Source organism: Mixophyes fleayi, chromosome 9 (genome assembly GCF_038048845.1).
Source record: "Mixophyes fleayi isolate aMixFle1 chromosome 9, aMixFle1.hap1, whole genome shotgun sequence".
In the NCBI taxonomy this organism is placed as follows: Eukaryota; Metazoa; Chordata; class Amphibia; order Anura; family Limnodynastidae; genus Mixophyes; species Mixophyes fleayi.
The window spans coordinates 111,129,239-111,153,801 of record NC_134410.1 but is presented as its reverse complement, the minus strand read 5'-3'; the positions used below and the strand labels follow the sequence as shown (position 1 = coordinate 111,153,801).

The 24,563-nt window shown below is 39.5% G+C and overlaps 2 protein-coding genes across 4 annotated transcripts in view; one reads left to right on the top strand and one right to left on the bottom strand.

The window, feature by feature from the left end:
* TSR2 (TSR2 ribosome maturation factor) overlaps positions 1-1,101 on the bottom strand; it is a 32,822-nt gene extending 31,721 nt beyond the window's left edge. Inside the window, exon 1 of the mRNA XM_075184925.1 lies at positions 1,026-1,101. Within this exon, the coding sequence (XP_075041026.1) occupies positions 1,026-1,043 (18 nt within the window). The 5' untranslated portion in view covers positions 1,044-1,101. The remainder of the gene's footprint in view (positions 1-1,025) is intronic.
* A 589-nt stretch (positions 1,102-1,690) lies between these two features.
* Positions 1,691-24,563, top strand: part of WNK3 (WNK lysine deficient protein kinase 3) — a 98,458-nt gene continuing 75,585 nt past the window's right edge. For all 3 annotated transcript variants that reach the window (XM_075184922.1, XM_075184921.1, XM_075184920.1), the window contains exons 1-2: positions 1,691-1,890; positions 9,235-9,828. In XM_075184922.1, coding sequence (XP_075041023.1) covers positions 9,301-9,828 — 528 coding nt within the window. In that variant the 5' untranslated portion in view covers positions 1,691-1,890; positions 9,235-9,300. The remainder of the gene's footprint in view (positions 1,891-9,234; positions 9,829-24,563) is intronic.

Here is a 24,563-nt window from a genome sequence, read left to right as displayed (position 1 = left end):
TCCAATCAGAACTGTCCTGCCTAAATTGGGACAGTTGATAGGTATACATTTCACCCTGTACACATGGCTTTACTCACATTTTTCCTATTTAACTAAACTTGGATGGCAATTTAAAAAGCATCTTTGACATCAATTACTTACGTACATGGTACTGTAACTGAAAATGTGGGATCAGGGCAATGTGAAATGGTTCAGATTGGCAGCCATAAAAGACCAAATAACCCTCCCCCCCCCCCAAGAAAGGTAAATAAGAAGCACATTCAAGTAACATAAACCGTTTCCATACTGCTCACCGAACAATGATATTCTAAGCAAGTGACTAGTTTGCTAAACAAGTAACTTAAATTCTTGAGCACAATACTTTCTTTTAATTGATTATTACTTGATGATGTTATTTTGTTCCACGTTATTGAATATATTTTAAACATTATTTTCAATGTGAACATACAGATAGCTGTATTTAGAATTTAATATGCACTGTATATTATTACATGCTATCCATGGTAACTTGCTAGTCAAATACTTTCCAAGGAATTACGTTTTACTACTACTACATGGTTTTCGTCCAATAATCGGCTCAATCAGCCGACATACGACCGCTCGTTCAAAAGTCAGGTCAGTGTGTGTAGTGACACGATGGTCGAAAGTCTGCCCAAATGGACGATTGTTGCCTCATTTGGTTGTTCGTACCGTTTAATATTTTCGTTCCAATCTCGTTTCCGCTGTGTAGTGTGTATAAACTTCCGACCGATCCACAACAGTGAGTACGAAATTGCAATCATTGCTCACGACAACATGGCTGTAAAAAGTCGCTAAAGGGACGTCCGCTCTTCCCTTTATCGTCCTAAACAAGGCTAGTGTGTATGCAGTCCATGGACCGAGCGATCGGAACGTCGATCGCATGTAAAAATCGCTCGGCATAAAAAGTTGGTTGAAATTTCTGTAGTGTGTACCCAGCTTTACTGTTCAACCAAGTTTAAACGATTCCACTGCAATGCTACAGCATCACCACTAGGCGTACTCACCATTTGTGAGAAAGACATGAGCTGCGTCCACTAACTGTACTGCAGGTGAGCACACAACACAACGCCTCCGAAAACTACATCTCCCGGCAGCGCTTTCGCTTTGCGCGTGACGTTTCCGCGCGCGCGCTCTCTCTCTCCCTCCCTCTCATTCTACCCTTCTGCAGTTGGCTCCAGAGCGCGCGTACACACAGACACACACGCGCACACGGCTGCACGTGCACGCGCCAGAGACACACGACTAGACCTTTTTTTTTTTTTTTTTCATTGTCCATTTAATGGCAGGCGGAGGATAAAAAAGCCCAACCGCACATCACCCGCATGGTACGGTGTAGAGCGGACTCTCGTTGTTGTTGTCTGTCAGTATTGATTCCGTTATACCACACACACCGGTGTATATATATATATATATATATGTATGTAGCGCATCCACAGGACCCGCTTGCTCTACGTGTCTCTGTCATAGCCCCATTGTCTGCACGTTCCCTCCATTCATTCGAGGGGGCTCTGTCGTGTGTTTCTTTGTATGTCGACCATTTGTCTGATATTTATACATTAATTATTCCCCCCCCCCCCCCCGTGAGGTGAACGTCGGGGGCGCGCGAGTGAGGTGCGCGCGCTTCTCTCTCTCTCTCTGTTCCTCGGGCTCGTGCTTCGTGATCGGTGTCTGTGTGGTGAGAGGAGGCGGCGGCGGCGGCAGCGGCAGCGGGTTGTCCCTCAGCTAGGTGTAACCGGCGCCCCCCTCTCCACAGCCCCCCACCCTGTATAACGTGAGGTCTCATTACTCCCCCCCAGCCCCCTGCACCCCTGACAGGACAGATCCGCCGGTGACAGGGAGAGGGGGGCGGCCGGGGACCGTTATCAGCCGGTGAGACCTGTGACCATTAGGAGGAAGGGGGGTATATTACTATGTGTCTTGCATTGACGTGTCTGTTTGCACTGTGTGATCTAGTTACATCTCAGGTACAGCATCTAGCTCTCTCTGCATAGACATCATCATGTGCATTTCATATATATATATATATATATATATATATATATATATATATATATATTTTCTATATAATCTATCCTTCCACCCCCCAACTGTTTCAATGAGTTGTGACCAGTGAGCACATTGCATGTGTTGCTGTGACTCCTCAGTCATGTATGTGATGCACTTTTCTATCATTGGTTAGTTTAGTCGCCTATTGATTTTTTTTATTATGGTGGATTTCTAATCTTGCCTGCTGCATTGTTTTGGTTCGATGAGTCCATTGAGTAGCTTGTGTGTTGTGTTTTGTATAAGTGATTATTATACACAGTGATGGCTCTGGTTTTGCCATAGTGCATTTGGTTCTTAAATTCGTATTTGACACACTTGGAGGATAGGAAAAGAAAGTTATTATCTGTGGAGCCATACTATTTGATTTGTAAGAACAAACATGCTATTTTGAAATTGTGATTGATTGAAATTAATGTGATTGTGAAAGTGGTCCACTATAGATTCACCTCTTGCCCACATGATATCTATATTTTTAGAATTAGTTTTTACCATTTGATTTGTAAGCACAAACATGTATTACAATGTGATTGTGAAAGTGGTCAACTCTATAGATCCACCTCTTGCCCACATGATATCTATATTTTTAGAATGAGTGAAAGGCATACATGACTTATTGGTCATGTGCTAAATCATTCCTTTGCAGATGTTTCTTTGGGAACAAACGTATGTATTAATAACACATTGGTGAAATTGTCCACTGGTGGATGCTTTGTCGGTCATATTTTATGTTTATCTTGATTCTTTTGGTTGGCTCTTAATCTCATCAGTGTTTTGCTACTGAATAATTGCTGTTGCCAAAGTCAGTGTAGCTTTGTTTCTTGCTTGCTGCTGTTTTATACGGTTATCTCCACCTGTTTATACTGTATCTTTGCCTTGTAATGAATAAGTTATGCCATTTGCATTGATTGAGGTTCTTGAGTATATTGTGTGATTAAATGTCATTGGAGTTTAAATGATAACCTGTTTCCGCCGTCTGCCTTTTGTAATTCATTTTCTGAACTATTCTCTCGGTGCTGCTATAAATGTTTGCTAGTGTGCCAGCTTACAAGCCCTTCCGATGAGTGCTTTAACAAAGACTGCCATGCAAACCATTTTTTCCACACTTTGTCATTGCAGCTCGCTCTGTCTTGAATGCACTTTTCTCCTGTAGCTTGCTGCTTTGTGTACTTTATATAGGAGACACTAATGATTACTGTCCTCATGTACTGTGACAGCTGGTATGCCTTTCCCACATGCAAAATTTCCTTCTGCCTGCGCTTACCACATGGGAAATTCTTGCTTATGATTTTCATCTCTACATTTAGCACATGTACAAGTTATTCTTCTGTAACAAAGTAACATTTTACTGAATTTTGCATGTTTTATTATTTTATGTATTTGGCAATGAATATACTGGCTTGTTACTTTAAACAATACTCCAGTCATATGGGCTGATTAATTATAATTGCCAATAAATAGCGCTCTCTCTTTCTCCATTTATAATTCTGCATGGTTCATGTGCTAATTATGGGAAACACTGAAAGAAAAGTATGTTGTTACATTGTGTGGGAACTGAGGTTTATGATTTGTATTGTGTGGTGACATGTTTTTATATATTGTCGCTTACAAATGGTAATCATTTCCTGCCAGAATACATCATACCCTCAGAATTGTTTTATCCATTCCTATTTGCATAGGTCATAACCTGTAGCTGAACTACATTTTTCTCTATGGGGCCCAAGGGCATCCGATGAGCTCATCTAGAATGAGAGAAAACTGGTTTAACTAGTATCTAAACCTGATCACTTCCTTGGGCTAACTGCATGTATTCTTTTTAAAGGGAAGGCTTTGCCTTCCGTACTCTCGAGTCATTTCTGCCAGTTGTACAGCAAAGTCTGTTCCACATGCTTGATTTGCCTGGGAGAAGGATCCGAAGGGAATAGACTGGTTTCAAGAGATGATACTTTTTACCTGTGTTTTTGCAGATTTATCAGCAATATTCCTGTGTTCTTTTGTGCCTTTAGTCGAAGCAAAGTAATGGTATTTTTTTACTGCTTTTTTATGTGTTTTTTTTATTCTGTGCTTTGACATACTTGTCATTTTATGAAGGTGCCTCAATAGTTGGGTAAGATTTTTGTTTCTAGGTATGTAATGCTGTGTACATTTAGCCTCTCAACTCTAGTTTTCTGTTAAAGTAGAAACTGCTGCAACTTAACACCATGTAGGTTACTTCAGTATTCAAGAAGTGAATGATTAAAAAAGTCTTTTAGTTAAAAGATCGTATTATCTTGTTTCTATTGTCATATTATTGCTATCAGTGTTGTTTTTGGCACATGACCATAGTGTCTTTGGAAGGTTGCCCACTTGTTGGTTACAAAATGATTGCTTAAAAAAAAAAGAAGCAATATTGCAATATTAAAGTGACACTCAGATTTAATGGGAATGTAGAGACTATTAATTTCTCTAGATATATTTTTGCACCAAGTAAGTTTGTACATGCAAGAGTTGCAGTTGTCTGCTTAGCTTTTCCTGCCTCAAATGTGTGCTACTTGCTGTGGTGAAAATAAGTAGCTTAATTTAACTTATCGTGTTCTGTCTATAAAACTCAGTGGGTCTGGACTAGATAATTTTATTGCGAGGGATACAACTAAGGTACTGACTCTGTGCAAACTTCTTTTGTAGAGACAAAGTGGATCTACCAGCCCAAGAAGTAAAATAGAGAGACTATGTTCCCATTTTTATTTTTGTAAACTACTTTACTTAAAATCATAGAACATACACAAGAATAAAAAAATTTTCATGATAGTAAAACATGACAGATCGATCAATACCTGTTACAAGCTCCAACTCTTATCACAACAAATACAGCCTTCTAATACTATAATGCTGACCCTATCTGCCAGTGTAGTTTACTAATGAATGCTCTGGTAGACAAGGTCCCAGCGGTGGAAAAACTTTATGCAGATTATTTCCTTGTTAAAACACTACAATAAATAGTTTGTTAAACTAGCTGGAGATATTTTTTTTTCAATTTCTAACTTATGCTGTTAACAGTACAGTGAAATGGTTGCACATAGCAGCTTTGTGTTAGTGATTGTGTACAACTTTTAAGATGGCAGTGATCTGCAGTGTGGCGACCGGTTACAAAGGGTTTTAATGGGTTAATGAACGTTTACATGACGTTAATTTGTTGGCTTACAGATGTGGTCTGTATGTATAAAATATATACTGATCAGCCACAATATTCAAATCACTGACAAGTAAAGTGAATAGCATTAATTATCTTGTTAGGGTGCGATATATTAGGCAGCAAGTGAACAGTCATTTCTTGAAGTTGATGTGTTGGAAGCAGGAAAAATGGGCAAGCATAAGGATATGAGCGACTTTGACAAGCGCCAATTTGACGGCTAGAAGACTGGGCCAGAGCACCTCCAAAATGGCAGGCCTTGTGGGGTGTACCCGGTATGCACTGGTCGGTACCTACCAAAAGTGGTCCAAGGAAGGACAACCAGTAAACCAACGACAGGTTCCTGGGTGCCCAAGGCTCATTGATGCGCATGAGGAGCGAAGGCTAGCCCGTCTGGTCAAATCCCACAGAAGAGCTACACTTATACACTGTATGCTTTGTTGAAAAAGTTAATGGTGGCTATGATGGAAAGGTGTCAGAACACACGTGCATCGCAGCTTGCGCATGGCCATAGACCATTCAGAGTGCCCATGCAGACCCCCTGTCCATTGCCGAAATTACAGAACTGGACCATGGAGCAACGGAAGAAGGTGGTCTGATGAATCATGTTTTCTCATGATATATCATGTGGATTGCTGGGTATGTGTGCACGTTGTTTACCTTTGGAAGAGATGGCACCAGGAAAAACTGAGTGAAAAAGTCAAGCCAGTAGAGGCAGTGTAGTGCTCTGGGCAATGTTCTGCTGGGAAACCTTGGGTCCGGACATTCATGTGGATGTTACTTTGACATGGGCCACAATCAGTTTTTGCAGTGTGGAAGGCACATTGTCCTTGTGAAAGAGGTCATTTCCATTAGGGAATGCCATTGCCGTGATGGGGTGTACTTGGTGTGCAACAATGTTTCGGTAGGTGGTACGTGCGTGTCAAAGTAACATCCACACGAATGCCAGGACCTAAGTTTCCCCAACAAAACATTGCCCAGTGCATTACACTGCCTCCACCATTTTGCCTTCTTTCCATAGTGCATCCTGGTGCCCTCTCGTTCCCATATAAATGACGCACACGCAACTGGCCGTCCACTTGATGTAAAACAAAACATAATAAAATTGCTCCATGGTCCAATTCTGGCGCTCACGTGGACATTGTAGGCGTTTTTGAGCAGTGGACAGTGGTCAACATGGGTGCTCTGACCAGACTGCGGCTACGCAGCCCTCCAATACACAGCAAGCTGCAATGCACTGTGTGTTCTGACACCTTTCTAACTTGGCCAGCATTAACTTATTCAGCAATTTGTGCTACAGTAGCTCTTCTGTGGGATTGGACCAGAGGGGCTAGCCTTCGCTCCCCACGTGCATCAATGAGCCTCAGACGTCCAAGACCCTGTCGCCGTTTGTCCTTCCTTGGACCACTTTTGGTAGGTACTAACCACTGCATATCGGGAACACCCGAAAATACCTTCTGTTTTGGAGATGCTCTGGCCCATTCTTCTAGACGTCAAATTGGCCTTTATCAAAGTGGCTCCGATCCTTATGCTTGCCTATTTTTCCTGCATCCAACACATAAACTTCAAGAACTGACGGTGGGCTGTGCTGGAAAAGCATGTCCGAGCCATGGACGCCCCACTTCACAACTCAAATGACTTAAAGGATCTGCTGTTAACATCTTGGTGCCATGTACTACAGGACACTTTCAAAGGTCTTGTGGAGTCAATGCCTCGACGGGTCAGAGCTGTAGTGGCACGAGGGGGATTTACACAGTATTAAGCAGATGGTTTTAATATTGTGTCTCATCAGTGTATATATATTATATAAAAGTGTAATATATCTTTTATTTTTACTTTTTATGACTACACCATTTTTTTTTAATTTTTTTTATTTTTTAAGCTTCTCTACTTTTTAGCCTTTAGCTTTATAAAATTAGATGTTTATTTGAATTATCTATAGATGAGACACACAGCTGTTGTATTGTATCAAATTTGGAGAGCACAACTGACAGGGGCAATGGGAATAAACAACTGTACATTAACCAATGTACATTAAAGATGCAATAAACCATGTAAAATTTCTCTGAATGTGGATAACCCAGTTAAGGCTAACCTAGTTTAGAACCTGACGTGTACTATCTAGTTTTACTTTTTCTAACTGTTTTATTGGCATTTTCTGGTAATACAACACACACTCACATTCTCACACACGTATGTATATGTGTGTGTCAACAATTAAGTATATGAAATCTTTGAGTCGTCTATACAGGTGTATGTGCGTTTTTTTAGGGTCGACTACAGCATTCATTACACAGTACTAAAGGTGGATAAAAGTACCATATTTGCAAGTTTTCCTCTTACTATTTTTTTATTGGTATTTATCCTTGCAGCTTATGAGAAACATTTTCAGATTGGCCAAGTTGTTTTTATAGTGTGCAGTTCTGCATAGAGTATTACTTCCAATTGTGCTCGTACTGAGATATTTGTGGAATCGTGAAGCACTTAGAGAAGTGATTGAAAAAAAACCCCAACACATTTAGAAGTGATGTTATCTGAAAATGTCTAATTTCTGTAGCGCAGTTAAGAGAACAGGTACTTCATGTTTCATTTGATTTATAATGGGTTATTATTTTATGAGGTACATATATTTGTATGTTGATCAAGAACATAGTTATTTGTTCTCTGAAAGATCAAAACCATTGTGAGTTCACAGCGTTGCGGAATTAGTGGCGCTATATAAATAGCTGCTGCTGATGGTATAAGTTGAAGCTTTAACACTTGCTGTTTAAAAAAATTAAAAAAGTAATCTTAGTGCACTGTTATCCATCCTTCTGTAAATATATTGTGGATTACATGAGCATCTTGCAATTTATTTTGCTAGTTGTACAATGATAAATGGTGTGGGTTAAATTAGATGAATATAATATTTTGATATTGCCATAACTTGAAACTAATGAATGAAGAGATTGCGTATGTTATCGGAAAGTCAGGTACTTTTGATGTAGTGTACTGGAAAAACTAACTTTTATGTACCTGCTTATTTTTAACTTTATAACAAAAAAATATGGTACTATTTGTCTTAGTGCAGGCCTAAACCATGGGGTTTCCTTAGCTTGTTAAAAGTAAATGTGGAAATTTATTTTATGTAAAATAGCGCAGTTCTCTTCCTTTTGTATGATAGTGTTCTGGGATTATCCCAGTAAAAGATGCAGTGCACAAAGACTTAAACTAATGGTTGGATGCCAAATTATGCCTTTGGAATCCATCCAGCAGTGGAAAGCATTCTTCAGACATCAAAAGGGTTAACAGCATTACTGTGGAATTGATTCAGGATGGTTGACTCTATTGCAGAATAAGGACTTTGGAGACAGGGGGATGAAATGGGAGGGTGTTACTTCAGCAATAAAGTTCAGCCTGCAGTGATCTGGTTACTTTCACATGTTATGGCAATAAAGGGGTTAAATTATCATCTGGGACAGCAAGAGCAGGCTGTGTTCACTTGTATCACGCACACTTGTAAATATATGTATTACATAATTGTGTTTCTACATAATTGTAGTTGGTGTAAGATTTATGGTTTCTCTGTATTTGACAACTTTTGAGCGGAATACTTTTCTCCCTTTATCAGTTCTAAAGTATTACTGGTGAATGCAGGCATTTGGATATGCTGTGCTTTCTAATCTGAATCAGGTGGCGATTGCATAGCAGTGATTTCGGGACAAAACACGACATTGTTATGGTAGAGGCCCCAAGCCACTGCTAAATTGTCATGCAGCTGGAAGACCCTGATTTTTAATCCTGCTGGATCTGCCATGTGTTTTCATTGTGCAGCAGTTTCACCTGATCAGTTTATTGGCATGCATACAAGGATTTACTTTAGTGTTGTGTATACTGTGACGATACTAAAATACACAGAAGAATGACATCTTTGTTCACTCTTTATATTTTCATATCTAGTATGTATAACAAGATGTTTCATTTACGTACAGATTGTAAATTTATTTATTTTGTTATTGCAGACTTCAACTCTGGAAGGATTCTCTATTGTATATTGTGTGCAAAGTTGAACCACAAGCCAGAGAAAAATGGCCACTGACTCTGGAGAGCCAGCAAGCACCGATGAGACTGACAAACCAGCTGGGTTTTCTGCAGAGAAGAGTCTGGTCCCTCAGGACACTTCACTGACCCAACAAGCAAGCATGGAGGAGAAAGACAAGTCCCTTTCTGCTTCAGGGACCAGTGAACGAAAGCGCTTCTTTAGAAAGAGTGTAGACATTACAGAAGATGACAGAATACTGGAGCAACCCCTCAAAGAGGAGAAGATTGTGGATTGTGTGGGCCAACAGCAACTGAGCAGTCAAATAGCAATTGCCATAGATGTAGGTCAAGAAGGCAAGAATGAACCCAAGGTGGTATTGGAAGCCTCTAAAGACTCCCCTAGGGAGAAAACTGAGAAAGAGATGGAAGAGGAGGCAGAAATGAAAGCTGTGGCAACCTCTCCCAGTGGGCGATTTTTGAAGTTTGACATTGAATTAGGACGTGGGGCGTTTAAGACAGTCTTCAAAGGACTGGACACAGAGACTTGGGTAGAAGTTGCCTGGTGCGAGCTGCAGGTTAGTCCAGATTTGCTACACTCTTCTTTTACAGATTTGCTACACTCTTCTTTTACAGATGAGCTCTATATACCGGTAGTTGTTAAGCTGTGCAGGGTTCTGAATCCTGTGTGCTTTTGAACTTCCTGGAATGTTATAGGTAATGACTGTGTCTTTCATTGGCTTCAGAGGTGTTTATGAGGCACATATGAAGGATTTCTCAGAAATTCTAATCTTTCAGTCAGTGGCAAATGAAAGAAACCCCTGCCAACAATTTTTTTAAAATGCCACAAAACTAACTTTATTAAATCTCGCTGCCACGTGCCCTTAGTATCTTTGTTTGCCCTGTATCATTGAGCTGTTGAAGTGGGGCGTCATGACATATGGTCTGTACTAGAATAAACATAGTATATGCCTTGCTTAGGCCTCTCTATGTTGACTCTGTCCCTCCCATTGCTTTCAGCCTTATGCTGCTCATTGGATCCTGAAACCTAAAAGCAAGGGATGTTGTTACTAGTTAAATGTAAAATCGTCCTGGGTGCCTACTCGGGTTTCTTGTGTTAGAAGCAATGCAAAAACCAGATTCAATTCCAAAACAGTGTTTTTCAATGACATTTACATAAGAGGGTCAGTTGTGAAGGCACCGTTTTCATTCTCTCCTGTTTAGCTATACTGTGAAAACCACCCCGGGGAAATCCACTTCCCATTTCCCCTCAGCAAAATGTATAAAACTTTCTGGAGTAAATTACTTCCAAGGCAAAATGCTTGAAAACAGCGGACACATGAAATAAATGGATGTGTGTGTGTGTGTGTGTGTGTGTGTATATATATATATATATATATATATTATATTATATTATATTATATTATATTCCATTCCATTTTCCACCGACTGGTACTCTGTCCATCTATGTTTCATCCAAGAAAGCAGTAATGTTTGCACTATGGTTGTATTATTTAAAGTTCACCCTTGCTACAACCCGACTGCTTTCAGGTTATTTAAAGTTAATTAGATTATTGTATGGACAAGAATGGCATTACTCTTATAGTATCAAATATTGTAAGATAAATCTTAAGATTACACAAGTAGTGTATGCTAATGTAAAATGACTTATGCTGGTTGATGGCAATCGCAGTCATTAGATAGAAGCACTGTGGAAGGCTAGACTTATAAAACAAGTAAAGGAAGGCTTTTGGAAGACTATTGCTTTAATTGGAAGTACCATAGCAAGTTTAAAGGTTTCAGCAGGAGCAGCAGCGAGCTAGAAACGGATGTGGACCTTTTATTGTAAATCCTATTGTGACATAAATTGCGTCCTGTTTATGTAGGAAATGCTCCAAAGCACATATTAATGCACACCCAGGTCTGCAGTTGGTGGGCAGCTGCAATACCTAATAATGTTGTGTGGATTGTGAAACAGGAATTTTCAAATGCTGACCTTGTAGTGTTTTTTTTTTTTTTTCTGTGTGTGTGCCCAGTTGCTATCAAGAGACCTATGGATAAATATCTTGGCATTCCTTGTGTACTCATTTTAAAAAATGTTCAATATTAATTTGCTTCTAATGTTTTGTTTACAACTCTCTGTTCTGTTTGGAAGTTTAATAACTAAAAACACAGTTGGTTTTTATCATGCTTAACTGATTTTCTTGCTAGTTAAAATGATACCTAGCATGTGCCTCTCCCCGGTTATACAACACAAAATATGGCCTTCTCATTCAAAATATTGGTGGAGAAATTGCAGTTGTATAGGAGAACTATTGCATGTGTTTTTGGATTGCCTAATTAATAACCTCTGTGGGCCAGAGTACTAAATCTAATTGCACAAATTGCTGAGTCTGATCTATTGCTGTCTCCTGAGAGAGACCATCTCCACAATTTCTCTGTTCCAGTCATATTACAGATACGTTGCAGGGCACATCCATAATGCCGTTACAGTGACTATAGCCAACAGCAGAAAAACACTATCCCTCTGCAAATATGCAAAAAAAAAAAAAGGCTAAAGTACAAAGAAGTTTTGAAATGGAAACTGCAGGGCATGAGTGCTCTACCTCATCGACATCCCCATACTAAGTGGTACACCTGCCATATTTGTAGTACAGAGGTTGAAGATTAACACCAAGATACAAGGTTTTAATAAATGATCTTTTGTATGTGTCTCTCCTGGTATGTGAACTGTCATTTCATGTATTTGTGTATAGCATTGACAATATCACTGATTTCATTGTGGCCTAAGACATTTGTTTCCTTGGGAGTATGCATTAGCATTTTAAGGGGGGAATTCAATCGACCGTGGGTTTGGTTTTTGTTTTTCACCTGGCTTACCTTTAAAACAGGTAAGCCAGCCCCTGCGCGTTAATCATTGGCGCTTGCAAATTTTCTGGGGAGTGAAGGGAAGGATTTAGCGCGGTCATATATAATAAAAAAGAAAAAAAAATTGGCATACATTTGTATTGCATTACACAACCTTTCTCTTTTATAATATCTACATAGTGTTTTTTTTTTTTTCTTTTACACTATATTTTATTATTTCCCCTTTTTTTTTTTTTTTAACACTACCTACCATGACAAACCACATTAGTACATACATATTAGTACATATGACACACATAAATATATTCATTAGTGCTTAGTGTATTATTTTTATGAATTTTTTTTACATGCTTTTTGTAAAAGAAAATCACCCTTTTCATGTTATGCTTTACTGATGAACATAATTTATCTTTTTTTTTTTTTTTTTACACTATTACATGATTTAAAAAAGTTTTCTTATGTTTCAAATTTTTTGCAGAGCAATGAGAGGTGCGAGATAAAACTGGAGATTTGACAGTTTACTGCGCCGAGTTAAAAAACAATTGAATAGCTTTTAACGCTTCTCCCTCCCTTCCTATACTTTCAATGGATCTTCTACTTGTTTGCGATAGGACCGTTTGTGCAAAAAAAAAAAGGGTGCGTTAAAAATTTAATTGAGTATGGGGTAAAGTTAACCCGCTCTAAAATTAGTGAAAACTGCGTTAGAATGACTTAACGCAGTGTAAAAAGAAAACCCTGCGGTCAATTGAATTCCCCTTTGATTTTCTTGACGAGTGTTCTGTGTTCCTGTACTTTTCCCTTGTCCCACTCTCTCCTTTATTATTCTGTTCCCCTCCCTTCAGTTTAAAAACTAATACAAAAATAAATCTGCATTTTCCATGCATTAGGCAGGGCAGAAGCAGTGTGCAGATTTTACATACCAAACGTGAACTGTTGAATTATACATGTTCTATTACTATGCAGAGTATTGCACTTTTAAATTTGCATTTATTAAAAATGCATGGAAACTAGTTAAAGGTATAGTAGTAGGAGAATAATAGTTATTTTATAATAGTTGATTTATAAGGCACCACAGTACTCTGCAGCGCCGGATAGTCGTGAAAAACTGGGCATGCATAAAATGTTACATAAAAGGTAGACCAAATGAAATCTGATTTGGATACGAAGGGTAGGGAGGGTTCTGCTCATATTAACTTACAATCTAGTGGAAAAGGGCACATTTGAGACGAGGAGTGAGTGTGTCTCTGAGTGGGGATTGGGACAGTTGTGAGGGCTTACCAATGTGAGGAATAGGGAAAGCTCTAATAAATAGATGGGTTTTTAGAGTGTTAAATGATTAGAAGTATTTTCTGCATGCTAGGGAATGCCATAAGTAGGTAACTGCGTGGAAGTCTTGTAGGCAGGAGTGAGAGGGGGTTATCAGAGGTGCAGGTCTAAAAGTCGAGAGGGTGATTATTTCAAGGTTCGGTTTAAGATGTACGTAGTGGTGGTGTTGGCGTTGTGGGTGACAGTAATAACTGGAATTGGATTATGGAGGATATTGGGCGGTAATGTAGGGATTTGCAGAGTGGAATGGCGGATGTGGAGCGCAGAGAGGAAGATCAGTCTTGCTGCGGCACTTAGAATGGATTTAAGCCTGGATAGGTTATGGGAATGCCTAATTGGAGGCAGTTGCAATGGTCAAGGCTAAAAATGATGAGAGAATAGAAAACTTTTTGGTTGCATCTTTGGTAAGAAGAGAGCGATATTCCTAAAGTGGGTACGGCAGAACTGGAGAGAGACTTGATGTGGGCAATGGGGTGTGACACCAGCCATCAGTCTTGGGCGTTTTGAATAAATTATGATAAAAGTAATAGTGAGGAAGATTTGTGGGGAGGTGGTGACTCTAGGCGATAGATGAGCTCTGTTTTGGGTATGTTGAGCTTTAGGTAGAGTTGAGACATCCATGTGAAGATAGTAGAGAGACAGTTGGTCACACAAGATAATTCAGACTGGCAGAGGTCAAAGGGAGAAGAGGTAGAATTTAGGCCAATTTGAGCAAACTTGGATACCAAGGGAAGAGGTATATTGCAAGAAAAGCAGAGGACTGAATAGAGCCTTGTAGGACCACAGCATATAGTGGAGTTGAGGATGTGCTAGAGACCTTGAAGGAGCAATTGAATGGGTAGGAAGTAAACCAGAAAAGAAGCCAATGGCATGAGGGATGATCAACAGTGTCAAAAGCAGCAGAGACTTCCAGAAGGATGAATATGGAGAAGTTACTCATAGACTTTTCTGTGAGTAGATTGTTGATTACTTTTTGTAAGGGCAGTATCAGTGGAATGTTGGGGGCAGAAGCAGGGAGCTGAGAAGAGAAGGGGAAATAAACCATTGTACACAAGTAGCTCAAGTAGTTTGGAGGCAAAGGGGAGGAGATAAATAGGGCAATAGCCAAAGAGAGAGGCAGGGTCGAGAGATGGTTTATTTCGGCTTGGTGAGATGTGTTTAAAGGCAGATGAGAATGTGCCAGTGAAGAAGCAAGTTGAAGCGGTGAGCATGAAGTAGATCAGAGGTGTCCAAGTTTAATCCTCAAGGTCTACTAACAGTTCATGTTTTCTGGATTTCTTTAATCATACGTAGATGAGTTAATCTATTTGGCTGGGTCAGTAATTATCCCACCTGTTTCCACAGACAGATATCTTGAAAACATGAACTGTTGGTAGACCTTGAGAACTGAACTTGGACACCTCTGCAGTAGATGGAGGGAGCAAAGATGTGAGGGAATAGGGTCGACAGAGCCGGTTGTAGTCTGAGGTGATGAGATGAGCTCAGAGGCTTTGTTCTCTGTTATTGGTGACAATGAACTGGCTGGATTGGGGAGTGTAGGGAGAGGAGAGGGTGGAAGGGTGTGAAATGGAATGTACAGTCATGGCCAAATGTCTTGAGAATGACACTAATATTATTTTTCACAAAGTCTGCTGTCGCAGTTTTTATGATGGCAATTTTCATATACTCCAGAATGTCATGAAGAGTGATCGGATGAATTGCAATTAATTTCAAAGTCCCTCTTTGCCATGACATTGAACTTTATCCCAAAAACAACATTTCCACTGCATTTCAGCCCTGCCACAACGGACCAGCTGATATCAGGTCAGTGATTTTCTTGTTAACACAGGTGAGTGTTAACGAGGACAAGACTGGAGATCACTCTATCATGCTGATTGAGTTAGAATAACAGACTGGAAGCTTTAAAAGTCCGGTGGTGCTTGAAAACATTGTTCTTCTTCTGCTAACCATGGTTAGCTGCAAGGAAACACGTGCAGTCGTCATTGCTTTGCACAAAAAGGGCTTCACAGGCAAGGATATTGCTGCTAGTAAGATTGCACCTAAATCAACCATTTATCGGGTCATCAAGAACTTCAAGGAGAGAGGTTCAATAGTTGTGAAGAAGACTTCAGGGCGCCCAAGAACATCCAGCAAGCGCCAGGACAGTCTCCTAAAGTTGATTCAACTGCGGGATTGGACCACCACCAGTGCAGAGCTTGCTCAAGAATGGCAGCAGTACATGCAGTGAGTGCATCTGTACGCACAGTGAGGTGAAGACTTTTGGAGGATGGCCTGGTATCAAGAAGGCCTGAAAAAAAGCCACATCACTCCCGAACAAAAACAGCAACAGACTGATATTCTGCAAAAGGTACAGGGATTGGACTGCTGAGGATTGGGGTAAAGTTATTTTCTCTGATGAATCCCCTTTCAGATTATTTGGGGGATCTGGAAAAACACTTGTCTGGAGAAGGAAAGGTGAGTGCTACCATCAGACCTGTGTCATGCCAACAGTAAAGCATCCTGAGACCACTTGTGTGGGGTGCTTCTCAGCCAAGGGAGTGGGCTCTCTCACAATTTTGCCTAAGAACACAGCCATGAATAAAGAATGGATCCAAAACATCCTCCAAGAGCAACTTCTCCTAACTATATAAGAACAGTTTGGTGATGAACAATGCCTTTTCCAGCATGATGGAGCACCTTGCCATAAAGCAAAAGTGATAACTAAGTGGCTCGAGGATCAAAACATCAAAATCTTGGGTCCATGGTTAGGAAACTCCCCAGACCTTAATCCCATTGAGAACTTGTAGTCAATCCTCAAGAGGCAGGTGGACAAACAAAAACCCTCAAATTCTGACACACTCCAAGCATCGATTAGGCAAGAATGGGCGGCCATCAGTCAGTATGTGGCCCAGAAGTTGATGGCATCCCAGGGCAAATTGCAGAGGTCTTCAAAAAGAAGGGTCAACACTGCAAATATTGACTCTTTGCATAAACTTAATGTAATTGTCAATAAAAGCCTTTGACACTTATGAAATGCTTGTAATTTTTCTTCAGTATACCATAGCAACATCGGACAAAATGTCTAAAAACACTGAAGCAGCAAACTTTGTGAAAACCAGTACCTGTGTCATTCTCAAAACTTTTGGCCATGACTGTAAGTCAATGGAATGTCATAATTTACAATGAAGGAAGTAGGAAAGGCATACCACCGTATACACCCCAACTTCAACCACCTTGTGTGTGTAATATACAAGGCATTGATGGCTATGGTACATTATTTAGTGCTCATGCATCTACACACATTGTTTTATAGCAGGGCAGGAAAACCTGTGGCTCTCCAGGTCCCAACATACTCTGCCAGCTATTGGTATATGCTGGTTCCTGTTTCACAAGACCTGGAGAGTGACAGGTTTTCACTGCCTGTTTTATAGATTGTTGTTGCCTAAAGAAAAGTGAGGGTCGACTGTAGAGAGCATAACTTATTACACTTCCATCCTCTTTGTGAAATTAATAAACAATATGAGTAAATAGATTTTCATTGGCTGCCATATGGACACTGATTTGCTCTTCATTGGATTAATATCACGCTTCCTTTCAGTGGACCTAACAAAAGTCAGAGGGAGTGTAAAATTACCTCTAAGGAGTTACCAAAAAGGAGTGGATTAATAGGTAAGCCACAGAGATAGAGCAACACTACTGAAATAATAGGAGTCTGATCCGTGTGCCGGACACTGACCTCTAGCTAACTTTTTAGTATTGTCTAATGTATCACATTGTCATGCATTTATATTTTAATATCAGCGTATTTTCAGTGCTGTCTTTCTCGTTACATCATCGGTTGACTGTAAACAGCTGAAGCCAAAGTAACCCTTCTATTTATTTAAAAAAAAAAATGTTTGTACAGGATGTTGGCACAGATATGTGCCAGCTCGACATTAGTAAAGCTTTTAGTTGACAGCAGAGGTCCACAGTACAATACATGACAGTGTACTGAAGTTATATAACAAGCCATGCGAGGCATGAAAGTTTTCAATGAATCCTGAGATGATTAAACAAATGCCTCAAAGTGTATGCACAGAAAACCAGTCAGTCAGAAGAGTGCCATTAACCCTTTTCAGTAGCCTTAAAAAAACAAATGTATACCCATGGATAAGTTCATTCTGACAAATTGTGTGCAGAATACTCAAGTCTTTTAACTGATATACTTGAAATACTTTCATAGACTCTCGTCTGCTTCCTGAAAGAAAACGCATTGTAGACTTGTTTCCTATCCTGGGTGTCTTCGATGTAGATCAGTAAAAGTACATTTAATAATACTGTACTTTACTTTTTACATTGTTTTGATATGTCCCTTATTATAAGTGAACACTTAGTTTTCTTGTAGTAGAATATTTAGTGTAAGAGTATTAATTACAAAAATGTTATTGTACAGATGAGTTCTCTGGTCTTTAGTTTTGTTCTGACTAATAGTGAACCACTAGGTTTACCACTAATTTATAGAGGTAGTAAAGGCTGCACATCTAGCACTACGTTGAGGCTGGTGTGGAAAGTCTTTATTAACTTCATGGGAGGTGTAATTAAAGTAAACTGAAGTACGGCTGAACTGATGCTTCCTTTTTTACCTCCCTCTCCCTGAGACACTTTCAGACATCACTTCCATTTCAGAATCCTTATGCTTAGTGCTACATTCTGTGTATTTATGTAAACATAAATACAAAGAGGAAAGGCATGTGGAAGCGGTAACCTTGAGTAAAAACCATACCTGGAACAACTGTATTATACAAATCCAAATGAGTGGGAGCCAGGACTATACATAAACCAGCGCATTGCCTGTCGTAAAAAGTCACAACTGTTATTAAGCCTGACAACACTGATCAGTTAACTTTAAGACTGGATCCAGGTTTATGCTTTCACACTGCAATGGTTTTTTTTCAGAATAACTTCTTAATTTCTTTATCTACCCACGTAAGAGTGAGTATAAAACATTTTATTTTAGGGCATAAAAGGATATTCTTTGGTAACATTGAATTCCTTTTTATTTTATGGCTGTTATCCTGGGGGAATTACAAAAATACTTTTTCCTGTGGTAATTAGTAAATCTAGTTAAAATCATACTGGCAGAAACAGCCATTTTCTTTTGTACTTTACATTCACATTATACAGATTGCATGACCAAAAATTAGTTCCTGGTCTCATCACAGCTATGATATGTCAGGCAGGAGATAATCTTCTCACCCCCCATTCATTGTCTAATAAACATATATTGTGTTAAAGAATTAAATATTAAATACTAAATAGAAGTAATTGCCAATGTGTACTCTGGTGGTTCTGTGAAAGTGGTGGTTGTATTTCATATATTTCAAGACAGACAAACTAAACCATGGCCACTATGTAAAATAGTGAACATCATTCAAAATAAAGAATCTATAAAGAATCTTATAAACAAAGACAATATAGAAGCAATAAAAACTTGTTTAAGAGGTTTGTAAAATGGTGTAGGGGGAAGTTAGGAAATGTGGGGTAACTGAAAAACAAGGATTTAGGGAAGGAAGATTTCAGGCAGGTAGGATAGGAGACACAGCCTGAATTATTGTACAGTACAAACAAGATTTTGTGAACTAAGAAAAGTAGAAAATGTCAGTTGTGGAATAGTTTTGTCACGTTGCTTGCAAAATGTTGCCATATTTCTAAAAGAGGCTGCCCAACATGAGAAGTCTTGGAATGCCCAATGAGCTGCCTTGCAAATCAGCATAGCACCAATACATTGAAAAGCAGAATGGAGACAAAAATTTGCTTAAGGAAATTGTATAGATTGCTTGTCTGCAGTGTAAAAAATAAATTTAAAAGATGCAACCGTTCACCACCTGGAGACGCTTTTGCATCCACTCCAGTCTCCAATGTCTGTCTCTGGCAACGGTCCAGGTGTGACTACCAGAGAGCTGGCACACTCTGCATCTTCTTCACCAGCTTGTGTTAGAGCTTCAAAATGTAACCCTTAGTTCAGTGGATTCCAAACTTTTTTAGTTCAAGGCCCCCTTAGGGTCTCCCAAAAATGTTTCGAGGCACCCCTAAGCCAAAATAATTACCAAGTAGTCCCCCTGCCTTGCTTATCACTGGCCCTGGCTGAGGCACCCATTTGAGATCTCCAAGGCACCCCAGGGAGCCTAGGCGCATAGTTTGGGAACCACTGCCTTATTCATTAAATGCTGTGTTCTTATGGCAATCCACATACATAGTTTAACATTTCAAATGGGAACTTGTTACCATTTCCTTTGTGGATGTTCATCCATTGAGGATAGGGTTTATTGTGTATATATTTTTTTCAAGTTAAACTTTTTGCATCAGAGGTTTATTTGTCTTGTTTGACCCTCTTATCTACTGTTGAATTATTTCAGCCCCTTGTACTGTACGTTTATCCAGGTTAACAAAAGGCCTGAAAATCTCAGGGTCCAGGTAGCCAATGTTCCTAAAAAATTACTGTGTCAGTATATGCACATTTTACCTGGGTACTTGTAAAGCTTCTGCTGACTTCTAGATTTGAATTCTACATTACTTTTGTCCATCCCTGGGTCAAAATAACCAGTTTCTCAACCTTCTTACCCGCCAGAACATGTTTTTTTTTTTTATTCCACTGTATGAGCGCATAATTGAGGACTAATTAAAAGCCAAATCCGTTTGATTAGTTAATTTAAGGATTACTAAGGTAAACTTATGTTAACAAAAGTAACAGAAATAAACAAAATTATACACATATTAAGCGAGCTGTTGACCCTTATGCTGTCAAAATTAACTTCATTCGCATATACAAGGTTTGTGGTCAATGTAATGTGAAGTCTTGACCTTCCGGAATGTTGTTCATATGTATATTTGTTACATACTATACTTCCAAAGCCCCCAAAGAAATCCATTGCAAACATGGTTGGCTTACATAGTCCAAAACAGATTGAATAGTGTTTACAGCTATGTCTCATTAATGAGTAAAGTTTAATATATTCATGTTCATAATAGCACAGCTTGTTTATTAGACAGTAAGGTGTTTAATTATCCATTCTCCTTACATTTCCTCTCATATAGTGTTTTTGGTCGTGCATGGTATGGAACAGGCAATAACAGCAGATTGTCCAGACACCAACCACTTGAGAACGTTGTGTGCATCTTGACTAATCGATATGGTTCCTAACAAGTCTCATAGGCATAGTCTTGATTGATTGTGTATGTATCATCTGTATGTATATTACTTGCTCTTTGTTAAGTTCTGTGGGGAGCTATTCTCATGTAGTAGATGTTGAAGGATGTCTTACTGTGGTCTGAATATCTTAGCACATCTAACATACGAAACTGTGAGTTTACTTCTCTTTTCCGCTAGTGTACAATCAGCTGCCTATGCATGTTTTAGTTCTCTCTCTCCCCCTCCTCAGTACTGCTTACTGTGAGATTTCATGCACGATACTCCATCTGTACCCTGAGGTGCTAGGAGTTGTTGCAATATTTTTAGTTCTGTTAAGATTATTTGTCAGCATTATAGAGTCCTTCACAAAAGCATCTCTTAACTGATATTTCATTAAACTTAACTGAGGACATGGATCGTGAGGCCCTTGCACCCCTCCCCCAGCCCCAAATCTCCTGCACATTCTGTCATCCAGCAAATAGGTCATCATCATCAGACATATATTGCCCAGGGATAAATGATTATAGCTGGTCATGTATGGCAGAAAAACTCATATATATTCCTCCCTGAAGATAGCATCTTGCAGGGCAAAATATTCTCCACGGTGCCTGCCACCTTTCTAGGCACACACATTCCCAGCCACCTTGTTATGTCCCATCATTGCATTTTTCCTTGCAATCTCCAAGTGCCCACACATGCCTTTTAGGACTTTGAAAGCAATCATTGGAGCTCAATGACTTCAGAAGGGATGTAAAGGTGACCAAAGTAAATGACTGTTTGGGTCATACAGGCCTATAAGCTTTTAACACTCTCAATCTTAATGAACATAACATGGAGCTTGAAAAGCGGAGATGATGTCAAGTGCTATGGTCACCTCCCCTGTCAGGAGATGGCATCCTGTATTGGTATATCCTCACTGAACTGCATTTGTGGTCTACTTGTTACTACCCAGCTATTGGCCAATTGGACACCAATGCTGCAGTGGCTTTTCTTTTTAATCTGTGTCCAATGCAATGGACTGACATCCAAAATGTAATTTAGTACAATGGATAAGAAAGCAACCAGTGTAATCAACATGGTGTTTATAAAAGGGTAAGGCAACCATATACACAATTATTTTTACTTGTTATGCAGTTTTATTCTACGGGATCATACATTTATGGCTTCGTGTGGCACATCAACAATCTAAAACAATGCAATTTAAAGCTGGCCACTGACTTTGGGTAGCTGCCATGATATCACTAGAATGCAAACCACAAAGTGTGGAAATGTTCCAATGCTACAATTATTTGTTAATTTACAGATTGCTATATATCTGTTTATACTTTATTGTTGTATTTGAATCCTAATTTTAGATGGTTCATTTCTCCATGTGAAGAGAGCTATTCCCTGGTGCTAAACATTGCTATATAGTCATCATGGTGTTGAAGTTGTCTTCTTTGGATGAGGTTGATGTGACCTCATGACTAATCAGGGGGGGAAATGAGCTGGAGATGCTCATAGTCTTTGCACATAGGCTTAGTCAAATCTAGTCCTGATTTATTGATAATATTTATTATTGGAGCAGTTTATCTGCCTCTCCCAGATGGACTACCCTGCTCAAGCATCCACTAGGATTGGTGCATTATTTCATGACCTATTTGAATGTATGGAAGGGGTGGAGACTGACTTTAGATCTATATAAACAGCACAAGTTGCTGTGTTCTGTGTGCCATCTTGTACCTTGAGACATGGCTCCTTTTGGGCTGGTTTGGGATTTTGCTGGGAACTTTAAAGTATTCGTAGGTCATGTTACTTTATGCACTTGAAGAAAGCAGGAACACATTGAACTTGGCCCCTATACTGGTAAGAGTGACTGCGGCTCTGTAACTAGCTGAAAGACTTTTCCCATGAGGTTATCAGAGATTTTAGCTGAGATGGCACAGGCCTCTCAGAGGACTAGTAAGCTGCTTTTGGGCTGACCAGATAGCACAGGGCAAAAGAGCTAAACATAAGCTTTGTATCCCCCAGGGGTACCCTTTTACATTCAAAAGTATTCTTCTGGTAAGAGATGGTTATTAAGGACAGCACAGTGACTTGGTGGTTAGCACTACTGCCTCACAGCACTGGGGTCATGAGTTCGATTCCCAACCATGGCCTTATCTGTGTGGAGTTTGTATGTTCTCCCCGTGTTTGAGTGGGTTACCTCCAGGTGCTCTGGTTTTCTACCACGCTCCAAAAACATACTGGTAGGTTAATTGGCTGCTGACAAAATTAACACTAGTCTGTGTGTGATGTTGAATTTAGACTGTAGGTTCCAGTGGGGCAGGGACTGATGTGAATGGCAAATATTCTCTGTACAGCTCCACGGGATTGGTGGCGCTATATAAATAATTATTCATTTTTGCGTTTCAGAGATTGCGTATTATATTATGCATATTTAGGGGCTAGTTGTGTCATTGGGCCTCAGTGACCGTATTGGAGATCATTTGCTTTCCCTTTATATGTTGCAATGCATAGTTTATAGCTGATCATTAATATGTTTCTGGAATGCATTTAAAGACTGTGACTTGAAATTGTTGTAGAGTGATCAGGATTAACAAGCCTTTGCATTCTTTTGCCTAAAGCAATGCTGTAGAAGAATGCAAAAAGAAGCAAATAGAAAAACGACATTTAAGCAGCCTGTGCGCTCTTTATTTTTAATTGTCAATATGAATTGCAGTCACTACAAGTTGTCCCCTCTATAAAGCTTGGTGTTTTTTATATTGATATTCATTTTAGTCCATATGTTTTCCCTGATAATATAGTAGTGGCTAAAGTCCCAACAGAATGTTCAAATATCAGCTAATACAAAATAGCCTTGTGCTTTGTTTGTTTTTTCTTTGTTTTTAATGTCTAGCTTGTTTCCTCTGTGTTTACATTATGTGCCACCTATGTTTTAAGCAGCTGCTGCTTTCATTGAAATTATGAACATTTTACTTGTGTCACCCAGTTTCTCCAACATCCAGTATACCTTCTGATACAGAATGGCCCGTTCTCAGTGTGGGTCAGAATAGAGACTTTAGCGCTCTGTTTATATTTTCAGGTTGTGATATGACACAGGAATTTTCCATTGCTTTGTATTGAAGTGTTTCCTAGTAATGCAGAAGAACACACATTAATTTTGGAACGCATAGACATCAGAGATTACGTTAATGCATGTACAGGCATCTGACACCTTGCAGTACCCTGCTACTTCTCAAGTTCAGGCTTATGCCTCATTGTACATATGAGACAGGTCACCTGGCATAAAAAAAAACATCCAAGGTTCGCTTTTGCGTGTTGATATAAATAGTGATGCCTCACGAGCCTTAACCTGCAGCCCCTTCTCTGCCGTTAACATGATGGTAGCAGTTGGCTACTGCTTCACGTGACCTTGTTGATACAACGCAGGGAGGTTACATAGCATATCTAATTGCAGGAGGTGTTAGGTGTGCAGTCTGCATCAAAGAGGCCTCCCTCCTTCCTTTGCATGTTCCGGACTGAGTGACAATGTAAGTGGGAGGTCTGAATGGCATGTGGATGTCTGAGCGGGGGTGAATATGTTGGGGAATTTTGGAGCATGTGGGGCCCCTGAGTATCGCATAAAGGTCTGAAGGCCCTCACTCATTTCTTCTATTAGTTTAGGTAAGCATATAATTTATTTATGCCCTTTTATAAATATTTGTTAATATTATGCTGCCCTTGTGTGTGTGTGTATATTGAAGTTTAAATATCATAAACCAATTCAGTGTCGAAGAACAGTATTGCACACAAGAATGACAGTGGTGAGAGAAACAGTAGCAATTCCAAAGAGAATGAAAATCAAACTGCCAAATCAGAGGTACAGAAGTCAAACGATAATGATACGGGAAACATCCATTTATAAAATAAAAAAGTGTAATGTTTTTATGTAGTAGGTGTCTAGAGGTCAGGGAGGACTGGCGACTTTTGGGGGCAAGCAGAAGTAAGTTT